The sequence below is a fragment of the Danio rerio genome, chromosome 2, assembly GCF_052040795.2.
Source record: "Danio rerio strain M-AB ecotype USA chromosome 2, GRCz13ab, whole genome shotgun sequence".
NCBI lineage: Eukaryota > Metazoa > Chordata > Actinopteri > Cypriniformes > Danionidae > Danio > Danio rerio.
In genome coordinates this window covers 3,156,537-3,169,139 of record NC_141022.1, presented here as the reverse complement: position 1 = coordinate 3,169,139, position 12,603 = coordinate 3,156,537, and the positions used below count along the sequence as shown (strand labels likewise).

The 12,603-nt window shown below is 38.2% G+C and overlaps 2 protein-coding genes across 8 annotated transcripts in view; both read right to left on the bottom strand.

The window, feature by feature from the left end:
• eif2b5 (eukaryotic translation initiation factor 2B, subunit 5 epsilon) overlaps positions 1 to 12,603 on the bottom strand; it is a 393,495-nt gene that overhangs the window by 267,747 nt on the left and 113,145 nt on the right. The gene's annotated exons all lie outside the window — the stretch shown is intronic.
• crhr2 (corticotropin releasing hormone receptor 2) overlaps positions 9,809 to 12,603 on the bottom strand; it is a 104,569-nt gene continuing 101,774 nt past the window's right edge. For 4 of the 7 annotated variants that reach the window (XR_015477499.1, XR_015477500.1, XR_015477502.1 and 1 more), the window contains 2 exons: positions 10,020 to 10,231; positions 9,813 to 9,930 (listed from right to left, as the gene is read on the bottom strand). Coding sequence is in view for 2 of the 7 variants with exons in the window: in NM_001441943.1 (NP_001428872.1) it covers positions 10,091 to 10,231 (141 nt within the window). In the remaining 5 variants the exon portion in view is untranslated. Of the gene's footprint in view, positions 10,232 to 12,603 lie in introns of all 7 variants that reach the window. The other 3 variants (NM_001441943.1, NM_001441944.1, XR_015477503.1) reach the window with 2 other exon arrangements.

Below are 12,603 nucleotides of genomic sequence, written 5' to 3'. Positions count from 1 at the left end.
CCGGGGGCAGGAGAGTAAACTGTCTGTGAGCGGGGTGAAAGGTGTCCTTCAGAATACTGCGTGCTCGGCGCAAACAGTGTTTCTTCTGGATGTCGTCTATGGCTGGCAGTGTGGTCCCTGTGATGCGTTGGGCAGTTTTCACCACCCGCTGCAGTGCCTTACGCTCAGCAACAGAGCAGCTTCCATACCAGACTGTGACACAGTTGGTCAGGATGCTCTCTATTGTGCAGCGGTAGAAGTTCACCAAGACGGCTGATGAAAGCTGGTTCTTTTTCAGTTGCCTTAAGAAGAATAGGCGCTGGTGAGCCTTCTTGATCAGGCTGGAGGTGTTGGTGGTCCAGGAAAGGTCCTTTGAGATGTGAGTCCCCAGGAACTTAAAGGATGAGATGTACAGCTTAAATGTACAACAAAATTATTAGATTATTTATTCATTTTCTTTTAGGCTTAGTCCCTTTATTAATTAGGGAACCTCCAACTCATCCAGCATATATTTACACAGCGGATGCTCTTCCAGTCGCAACCCAACACTGGGAATCACCCGTTCACTCTTGCATTCACACACAAACACTACGGTCACTTAGGCTTATTCAATACGCCTATACCATTGGCCTTTCGACTGTAGGGCAAACCAAAGCACCCAGAGGAAATATTTTTTTGTACATATTTCTCTTTGCACTTTAAGCTGAATTTTACAAAATAAACTGTAAAATATGGTGTACTGTCATCATTACAAAGACAATTGTTTAACCAGCTTCAACAGCGCCCCGACGAGGACGCACTGAGGCGCTGTTTTTTCCACCTCAATGTTTAGAAATAGATCACACCAAAAAGGACAAGAGTAATTTTGAAAACCACTACATCAATTTAAAGCTACATCCCCTAAGCACCCATTGCAGCTAGTTGTTTTTCAATGGAGAGCTTATAAAAAATGTATTTGCTAAATGTGTGTAAGTTTTGCAGAAAACGCCTATTAGATGTGGCGTACATATCATAACAACACACACACACGCATTCATTGCTGGACATCACGGTTTATTTTGAAAGGTAAGAGTCCACAGAAAAACATCCCATCGAACACATTTAGTCCACCGACACAATAGTGTTAAATTATGGATGGTTATTCATTTGTTTATGTCCCCGTTTCTGCCGGAGATCTATTGTTTACCTCGTTTTACCATGGTACTTATACGTGAAAATGCCATGTTTGGAGTAAAAGACCAGTCGATGTCATAGCTTACAGTGATACAGATAAAATGAGACCACAAACTAAATAAAAAGTGCAAGTTATAGTTGCTAAAATCTAAACAAAGCCGAGCATTTTGACCATCTGCATGTCTCTCAGTCATTGCTATCGATCAGCCACAGAAGATACTTCAGTTAACTTTTTATATTTTTTTAACATATATATATATATATATATATATATATATATATATATATTTATATTTATATATATATATATATATATATATATATATATATATATATATATATATATATATGGGAGGGGGGGAGCGCGTGTGCTCAAGAGCGGTGTTGTCGCGCGCCTACTGAAGAGCGATAGGGGGGAGGGCAGGCCCGTGCAGAGACCGTCCAAAGGGCATGTGCAGGTTTTTTTTTATTAAGAGCTGGTGGGTGGGTGGGGGGGGGGGGGTGTTTGGTTGTTACGCGCATACTGAATAGCGGTGTTATCGCGTGCGTACTGATCAGCTGTGTTGTCGCGCGCGTACTCAACACCGGTGTTGTCGCGCGTCTACTGAAGGGCGGGACCGAGGGTGTGTCGCGTCGCGGGGGCACTTTTGATCATTTTGGAAGGGCACTTTCTATCCAAGACTAAAAAGGGCATGTGCACTGCACAGGTTGAGCCCTATGTGTGCATGTGCCTGGTCTACAGGGAAACTTGGGCACCAGTGGGCATTTTAGCACCACAACACCCAAAAACACTCAGCAGAAAAATACATGCTGGTTGTTATTTTAAATGTGTTATTAATATATTTTCTCCCCTCTTTCAAGAACAAGTGACAAGCTTCTTCATTTTGCCAGTTATTACACTATTTCTTGCCTCGGGGTGCTTTCACAATAGCAGATTAGCTCAAAACAGACTGCGGCACAGATGTAAAACTATTAACGTGAAGGCTGTCATGCGAACACACTGGCACACCTGCTTCAGTAGTAGCACAAACGTTTGAGACTAAGACTCATTAGTTCAAGAACACTCATGAATGGGAATGACAGTTTTGTAATTTACCCTTGATACAAGCCAGAGTAAGTCTGCGCTGTAATTGGGCAGGAATGAGTGCAAACAAAGCGGAGATCGCATGGCAGGCAATCAGTGTACTTCTTAAAGAGTTCACTCACAAGCTTTTATGAACCGCGCGTGATGTACAGTACATGCAAGCGTTGTTCGCTCTGCTGCATGCGCATAATAGCAGCAAATGAATCCAGATCACAGCATATTCATGGGTTCCGCCGTGTGTCATGAAGACATCCCCCTTTGCAAAAAACTCATTTCTGAGAAGGATTTGTTTTTGCTTCATTTACAACTAAACATAATAAACTAAACAGCTTTATTTTTCTTAAATACGTAATTTAAAAACGCATATTTGCCTAATATTTTATATTGTTGTCATTGTGACTATACACAAAAAAACGGTCGCACATTGTTTTGATGGTCTGTTTGTTAAATTAAGTTACATTGCATCTTCATGCCAACTAATTCTCACGAGGTGAAGTTTATTTATAAATTAATTTTCCAGAGGGGAGTTTGCATGTTCTCCCTGCGTTCGCGTTGGTTTCCTCCAGGTACTCCTGTTTGGCAGCACTAGGGGTGTCAAAATTAATTGTTTCTTCGGTGCACCGCGATGCAGATGCAGACAATTCGATATCGGTTCAGTAATAACCATAACCGGTTATTATGTTGTGACGTCATTTATCTCCTACGCGCTCTGTCGTGAGGGAGGTGAGCGCCGGTATTTACAACACTCATAGGCACCATAGGCAAATGCTAAGGGCGCTGTATATCCAGGGGGGCGCCAGAAATGAGCGCGGTTCAGTTGGTTTTGTTTTCTAAATTCTTGACACACATTCAGTTATAGACGGCATTAACTCAAAAACCTCTTACCCTAAAAAGATCTAAAGTGTGTTTCCTACAGAAAGACAAAGCTGGTTATGTTTCACAGCTGTCTTTCTTTTTTTTCGCTCCACACTACGAGCACTGCTCCGTTTAAGCCCTCGCAATATGTGTTTAGCCGGGATAGCTCGCGCTGAGAGGAGCTCTCAGTAAGGGACCGTCAGAAAAGTGCTTCTTTTTTTCGTTTTTCTGCTCCGCTCTTCGCGAGCTCTCCCTGTTGCGAGGGCTTAAGTGTGTGTGTGCGTGTGTGTGTGTCTTTGTTTCTTTGGTGCTGTCTATGTTTGTGTTTGAATGAGAGACAGTGTGGTGCTGTGTGTCTGTGTGTTTATACAGACAGCTTGTTATAGCCTCCCCTCTAAAATATAACACTGTATATGGAAAGCATCGTCAATGCACCGTGATGCACCGAAATATCGAATTGAACCGAATCGAAGGCATGATAATAGTAACCGAACCGAACCGTGAGACCAGTATAGGTTCACACCTCTAAGCAGCACCCATTCTTGTCTGACCTTTTCAACCCAAGCTCATTCTGAAAATGTAGTCCCACGGACGCTTCTGGAGACAGCGGATTACATCCCGGCAGGTACGTAGGCCGCGTTTATTTTTTTCAAGCAAACGCTACGGGGCGGTGTGACGCTGTTCCCTATCGCGCTCGCCGACCGCTTACCTCCTTGTGGAGGGCTTCCCCGCTCAACCCGTTTGTCCACTCAGCTCACCGTGTACGTCGGCACGCTTGAGATGCAGAGAGGAGTCGATCACGGCGATCGGTTTCGAGTCCGGGGAAGAGCGGTTCCAGCAATCAGGTTAGACAAAAACAGAATCCCAAAAATTAAGTGAACGAGTTTCGTAACAGGGTGAGAACGCGGTGAAATCCGAAAACGCGGTAAAAAGAAAAACAGGGCTTTTCTTTTTTTGGACGGCTTTTTGTAAACTGTTGCCCGGGTTTAGGGAAGCGAGCGGGCAGGCAGATCGATCGGTAAAATTGGTTGGGTTCAGGGCTGGAGGAGGGCGGGTCGGCCGATTGGCCGGTCACGCGGACAGCGGCCTCTGGTGGGTTCATGCGAGAACAGCACGGGTGCGAACCGCACTCGCGAGAGGCATCTAAGACGCGAAAAAGCGCACAACAGCGGCCTCTCGCGGATTCGCAAAAACAAAAGCTGCAGCCATACGTACCCGCCGGGACGTATTCCGCGGTCTCCAGTAACGTCCGCGGGACAACGTTTCCACAATGAGCCTGGGTTGGACCTTTTTGATCCACTTCAAGTGTTGACTACTGTATAATACTTACTATAAATGAGCTGCTATGGTATTTGTTGTGGCTTCAGAGCACATGAAGTATCCCCTGTGGTTTGGTCTTTAAGTCAATACCAGTTTAATATGACGAAAACATGCTATTAAAAAAACAAAGGGTTAGATTAGTAAACCTGTCAGAGCAGATAAATAAAATATGCTGCTGCCTGTGGGCTTTGTGCATCGAGGGTCTCCAGTGTATATGTACGGCGATGGGGATTATTAATACCACAGATTGATGCCGCAGTTTTCAGTTCTCTGCTTTAGACATAAAAGCACGCTAGAGAAAAAAGCAGCCTTTTAGCCGGAGGTCTCGAGGGATTACAGTGAATAAATGCTCCTTTGTGTGTTTGTCAGAGAAAACGGCACCAAAAACAAACACTATAAACAACAGAACTGAAGCCAATATCACATTAGAGAGAGTGTGTGTGAGGGCTTTTAAGACTCGCATAATTAACAATGTGACTTGTTTTGATGAGAGAGATCATTTGTCCACTCGATGAGAAATAAAAATAATTACAAATGACACATTAAGAGATTTTCTGCAATGGGTCAGGAAACACCAAAACACATTTTAAGAGATGTTGACAGTCATATATGTGTCCCACGTTGTTAAAAACACTATTAGGACACATATATTTCACTAAAAAGTCAAAATTGGTTGTTTTTGTGTTGGAGTAAATTCTTTCTTCTCATTCAAAAATAAATTTTGAAGCTATGTCACGGCGATGAGCTCATTGTGTAAATTCCAGCATGGATATTGGCTGTCTTTACCGACGAGTACGAAGTGACATCTTTGAGTTTTCAGCATTAATTCATGAAAAAGACTTGGTTTGAACCCAAATCTGTCACATTTATAATACTAACAAGTCTGAGTCTCGCAGAAATCTGCCTGGTTTTAAATAATGCTGGTTAAGCTTTTGCTGTAAATCTTTGGGTTTTAGTATTTTAGTCATTCTATCAAGTTTCTGGCAGCGGTGCGGCATTTCAGTAGCAAATTATTATCATTTTGTTTGAAATACAGTGCTGAGCATATATGAGTTTACCTCTTACAGATGTTTCTTTTTTCATTCATTCATTCATTTTCCCCCGGCTTAGTCTTTATTTCAGAGGTTGCCACAATGGAATAAACCATCAACTATTCCGGAGCTCCCAGAAGAAACCCATGCCAATTACATGCATTTACAAAATCTAATTTGTAAGTTTTGGAAAAAAAAAAACTATTTAAAAATACAAAAAAAACTATTTGTGAGTTCAAAAAACGATTCATGAATAAACAAATCTAACTCGTGAATTTAAAACACGATTTTTAAATACACAAATCCAATTTGTAAAATCAAAACACAATTTGTAAATACACTAATCCAATTTGTAAGTTCAAAACACGATTCGTAAATACACAAATCCAGTTCGCAAAATCAAAACACGATTCATAAATACACACATCCAATTTATTAATTCAAAACGCGATTCAAAACTATACAAATCCAATTCGTAAATTTAAAAAACAATTTGCAAATACAGAAAATCTAATTAAAAAATTCAAAACACGACTCATAAATACACAAATCCAGTTCGTAAATTCAAAACACGATTTAAAAATGCACAAATCCAATTTGTAAATCAAAACACAATTTGTAAATACACAAATCCAATTTATAAAATCAAAACACAATTTGTTAATACACTAATCCAATTTGTAAGTTCAAAACACGATTTAAAAATGCACAAATCCAATTTGTAAATAAAAACACGATTTGTACATACACAAATTGGATTTGTAAATCTAAAATATCATAAAAAAAATACACAAATCCGATTTGTGAAATCAAAACATCATTAAAAAAATACACAAATTAAATTAATAAATTCAAAACACAATTCAAAATACACAAATCCAATTTACAAAACATGTCTCGTAAATACTCAAATCCAATTAGAAAAATGAAAACACGATTAGTAAATAAACAAATCCAATTCGTAAATTCAAAACACAATTTAAAAATACACAAATCTAATTTGTCAATGTAAAACATGATTCGAAAATCATAAATTGAATTTTATTTTGTAAATGTATCACTTTTGAGACTGATTTGGCTCTATAAGTTATCAGAGCCACAATTTCCCTAATAGTTAGTGCACCGTACAGTGGTAGTGTCATCTACTGTATGTCCAAATTTGAACTTCACTAACAACCAAAAAGTACAAAAAAAACCCCCAAAAAACCTCATTGACAGTAACTTATGCCAACTGTTATCATGCTTGCAGTTGTCACAAGCCATTAAACACATAAAATGTCATGTTATCGGTAATGGGAAAAGCCTCTGCTGGAGATGCGAGAGGAATGAATTTCTGCTCCATTTCCCGTCCAACCAAGTAAAACTCAGTCCGAGAAATCAGCATATGAATTACATAACCTGACACTCGGCCTCTGGCTATCCCAAAATACAGCAGTGTCAAGCATCTGGCTGTCCTCCTTCATTCTTGTACAAACCTGCATTCATATTCCAGGGGAGATCGAGCCGCTTATGATCAACAGTGTGTGATATCCAATCTTAATCTGTGGGGTGATTGTGAAATTTGTCAAATGTGAGATTTGGGATTTGACCACTCTCAGCTCTAGCTTGCTGTATTTGGATGGAGAGCATCAGTGAGTCTTAAGATTCTTCATTCATTCATTTTCTTTTCGGCTTAGTCCCTTTATCAATCTGCCATCGCCACAGCAGAATGTACCACCAAGTTATCCAGCATATGTTTTACACAGCGGATGCCCTTCCAGCTGCAACCCATCACTGGGAAACATCCACACACACTCATTCACACACATACGCTACGGTCAATTTTAGCTTATCCAATTCACCTACGCCACATGTCTTTGGACTTGTGGGGGAAACCCGGAGGAAACCCACGCCAAGAATACATAGCCAGTAATACACCCACAACCAAGCAAACAAACAAATGCATGCATGCAACCCCACAAACCAAACAAACCAACAAACTCCCGCACGCACAACCAAACAAACCAGACCGACCCACAACCAACCAAACAAAGTGCACACAAACACACACACCAACCAAACAAACATGTCTGTGTTTATGTAATGAGATAACATAGATATATACATTAGATGTTGCCTACCCTGTTGTTGTCTATTGGAAGGAATGCGTCAATAGAGCCGCCATTTTAGTACAGGGTAGTGTTCCTTTGAAATGAATGTGGGACCAAGCTGCAGTGGAGGACTGTGGCCATTCAGAGCCAAAGAAATACACATATACACATATATCTATGATCGGGAGTTTACCTTATGGTGAATGCAGTAAGAGACTGTATTATCACCAATAACGCTACCTGTTTAGCACAAAATCATAACATACAAAAACAGAAAAAAAATGAATTGTACCTATGACACGTTCTGCCTTTGTGCTTTGTTTTCTTTGTTTGCTCGTTACTACATCCGTACAACAGCGCTAAATCCAGTATCTTTACGTAGTAACACTGTCTTGACTAGTGCGGCTGAAGGACACTTGTCCTGGGAGCACTGTACAAATATGGCGGCGCTATTGACGCATGCTCAGAGTCCTCATGCAATATCTAGTGTATATATCTATGATGAGACAAACCATCAGATTTCAGCTGTAATTTTGTATTTATTTATGAAATTTTATAAACACAAATGTATACAATACATAGATTACAGTAAACATGGTGGAGGGGCACAGCGATCAACGAGGGGAAATAATAAAAATAGCACTTTAAAAATCATCCCTGCTCATCTCATTATTCATAAATTCAGTGAGAAAAGAAGAGCATTTAATCTGCTGAATCTGCGCTTGAACACAATCCTGTTAACAAAATACTTTTTTTTTTGTACATACAATGTGAATGTCATAGGTGAGATTGCCTTCAGTTCCAAAGAGTCAATGTCAGCGTTCATTCTGCAAGCTACGTGAACGCTAGTGGCTAAAAGGTCAGTTAATGAATGGATGAAATATATTCTTTGGATAAAACATCTGAAAAGCCAAAAGTCAGAATGAGAATGTAAATTTGAAATCAGACAGAAAGATGGATGGATGGATAGAACAACAGAACAAAGAATAGATAGATAGATAGATAGATAGATAGATAGATAGATAGATAGATAGATAATTTATATATATATATATATATATATATATATATATATATATATATATATATAAATAAATAATAAAATAAAATAATTATTAATAAATTAATTAATTAACAAATAAATATATGTATATATATATATATATTTATTTGTTAATTAATTAATTTATTAATAATTATTTTATTTTATTATTTATATATATATATATATATATATATATATATATATATATATAAATAATAAAATAATTATTAATAAATAAATTAATTAACAAATATATATATATATATATATATATATATATATATATATATGTTAATTAATTAATTAATTAATAATTACTCTATTTTATTTTATTTTATATATATATATATATATATATATATATATATATATATATATATATATATATATAGTGCTGGGCAATTATATTATTATTGTCTTTTATTTTAAAAACTGTTTTCACAATTAATTGATGATTTTGATTGATTCATGATTTTTCTGTAATTAATTATGAGAGGAGCTATTAATTCCTGTCCTGGCGTCCCACAACTATAGACAGACAAATAGACAGACGGACGAACGGACAGACAGACAGACGGACGGACGGATGGACAGACAGACAGATGGATAGATAGAACAACAGAACAAAGAATAGATAGATAGATAGATGGATGGATGGATAGATAGATAGATAGATACTTTTTTAAGTTAAATTAATAGGACCAAATTTAACTCAATGTTTGGGTTATTCACTTTACCTAATTTGGGTTTAGGTGACCCAGCATTTTTGATACTCTAAAAATATAGTTTTTTTTCTTTTCTCAATAAATATTAATCGAATAAATAAATAAATAAATAAATAAATATCCTGACGTCCCAACGCGATAGACAGATCAATACAATCTCACGGCAATTCGTAACTTTTTTATTAAGTGGCTAATTCGTATTCATTTGTACGATCTAATTCGTACAATTTAGTGTGATTTGCTCATCACCCAATGACGGTTAGGGTTAGGGTTGGGGTTGGGTGCCACGCCTCCTTTTTAAAATCATTCATTTTCAAACGACTAAAGAAAACTGACAAAATGTAAAATTTCCATTTACGTTTCCTCGTGATCAGGCTAGATAGATAGATAGATAGATAGATAGATAGATAGATAGATAGATAGATAGATAGATAGATAGATAGATAGATAGATAGATAGATAGATAGATAGATAGATAGATAGATAGATAGATAGATAGATAGATAGATAGATAGATAGATTTGAATATGAATATGAAAAGATGCTACTGTCCTCTGGATGCTTGCAGATTAGTGAATGGTAAGCAACATTTCCTCGACACTGTTCCAGCCCTTAAATTCAGGGTCCGCTGTCAAAATGACACAGAAAATAATATGATCGAAATTCATTGGTTACTGGATGATACACCCATGAATAATCAGTGAGGCAAACAATCACTTGGTCTCCGGTGCCACTTGCAGTCCGTCTGTGTGGCTGAATTATTGAATAGGAAAAGCCATGTTGAAAGGTCAGACAGCCGTGGTCTGCTTGATGCTGTGAAAGCTGATGCGGGTGGGTGATGTGGGAATGGACATCGCTCTCGCCACTCGCACCCGCAGCGCATGATTATCCTGCCATCGATGCCAGCGCTTTCTGGCTGCAGACCGAACCTGTCAAGAGGAAACATACATTAGATTTACTATTCAAAACAGCTCTGTCTTTCAGCATTTTTATAAGCATTTTCTGCTCATTGTGGAGGACAATCTGCTGAAATCCATAAAATATAAATATATGATTCACGAAAAAAGTTACAACCATTATTAGATAGAGAGACAGACAGAGAGACAGACATACAGAACCATAGATACAGATAGATGGATGGATGGATGGATGGATGGATGAATGGATGGATGGATAGAGAGATAGATAGAACAACAAAACGATAGATAGATAGATAGATAGATAGATAGATAGATAGATAGATAGATAGATAGATGGATGGATGGATGGATGGATGGATGGATGGATGGATGGATGGATGGATGGATGGATGGATGGATGGATGGATGGATAGAGAGATAGAACAACAAAATGATAGATAGATAGATAGATAGATAGATAGATAGATAGATAGATAGATAGATAGATAGATAGATAGATGGATGGATGGATGGATGGATGGATGGATGGATGGATGGATGGATGGATGGATGGATGGATGGATGGATGGATGGATGGATAGATACAACAACAAAACGATAGATAGATAGATAGATAGATAGATAGATAGATAGATAGATAGATAGATAGATAGATGGATGGATGGATGGATGGATGGATGGATGGATGGATGGATGGATGGATGGATGGATGGATGGATGGATAGAGAGATAGAACAACAAAACGATAGATATATAGATAGATAGATAGATAGATAGATAGATAGATAGATAGATAGATAGATGGATGGATGGATGGATGGATGGATGGATGGATGGATGGATGGATGGATGGATGGATGGATGGATGGATGGATGGATGGATAGATAGAGAGATAGAACAACAAAACGATAGATAGATAGATAGATAGATAGATAGATAGATAGATAGATAGATAGATAGATGGATGGATGGATGGATGGATGGATGGATGGATGGATGGATGGATGGATGGATGGATGGATGGATGGATGGATGGATAGAGAGATAGATAGAACAACAAAACGATAGATATATAGATAGATAGATAGATAGATAGATAGATAGATAGATAGATAGATAGATAGATAGATAGATAGATAGATAGATAGATGGATGGATGGATGGATGGATGGATGGATGGATGGATGGATGGATGGATGGATGGATGGATGGATGGATGGATGGATGGATAGAGAGATAGAACAACAAAACGATAGATAGATAGATAGATAGATAGATAGATAGATAGATAGATAGATAGATAGATAGATAGATAGATAGATAGATGGATGGATGGATGGATGGATGGATGGATGGATGGATGGATGGATGGATGGATGGATGGATAGAGAGATAGATAGAACAACAAAACGATAGATAGATAGATAGATAGATAGATAGATAGATAGATAGATAGATAGATAGATAGATAGATAGATAGATAGATAGATAGATGGATGGATGGATGGATGGATGGATGGATGGATGGATGGATGGATGGATGGATGGATGGATGGATGGATGGATGGATGGATGGATGGATGGATGGATAGAACAACAAAACAAATGATAGAAAGAAAGAAAGAAAGAAAGAAAGAAAGAAACTGGAGTAGATAAAACTGGTATAGTACAGTGCAGAACATCATTTGGCAACTAAACAGAGAAGTGAAGGAGATTAAACAGCAGACTAATCAAAAGAAAAGAAGAGACAGGCAGAGACAGCCAAACAAGTGGCTGCACACGCCGAGAGAGAACAACATAAACAAACAAATGAGAGCTGAGAGACTGAGATCAAAACGCCACTTGACAATATGAACCACACCTCCATCCTACAAGCTTATGCATGACATTAAAATCCATGAGAGCAATGCACAAAAGCCTCCAAAACATAGCTGAACACGAGGCTGTGTATAAAAGCGTTGTATAAGAGACCCTGTGTACCAAAAGTGTATTGTTAGTGCACCAAGAACATAACGGCCAATCCAATAAATCAAACAATGGTTTAGTGTGGCTTTGCTGCCTCGGGGGCTGAAGACTGTGTTAAAAGAGAAACACATTGAGACATTTCTCAAGAGATTTTACAGGGAAATGTCATGGCAAACGTTCATGGCTTTAAACTTTAGAAGGGCTGGGTGATGTAACAGAAACAATAAATGATCCAGTAAATCGCTGAAAAACAAGTAAATGAAGGCTTGCCTGAGACTTGCAGCATATAGATTAATATAAAAAAGTCACCCTTTTATTCAGTGTCCAGTACAATTAACTAAAACTTTTTGCTCCTTTATTTCCTATTCAACCTTTGGCTCTCCAGGACCGAGTTTGGGCACCCCTGCTCTGACGT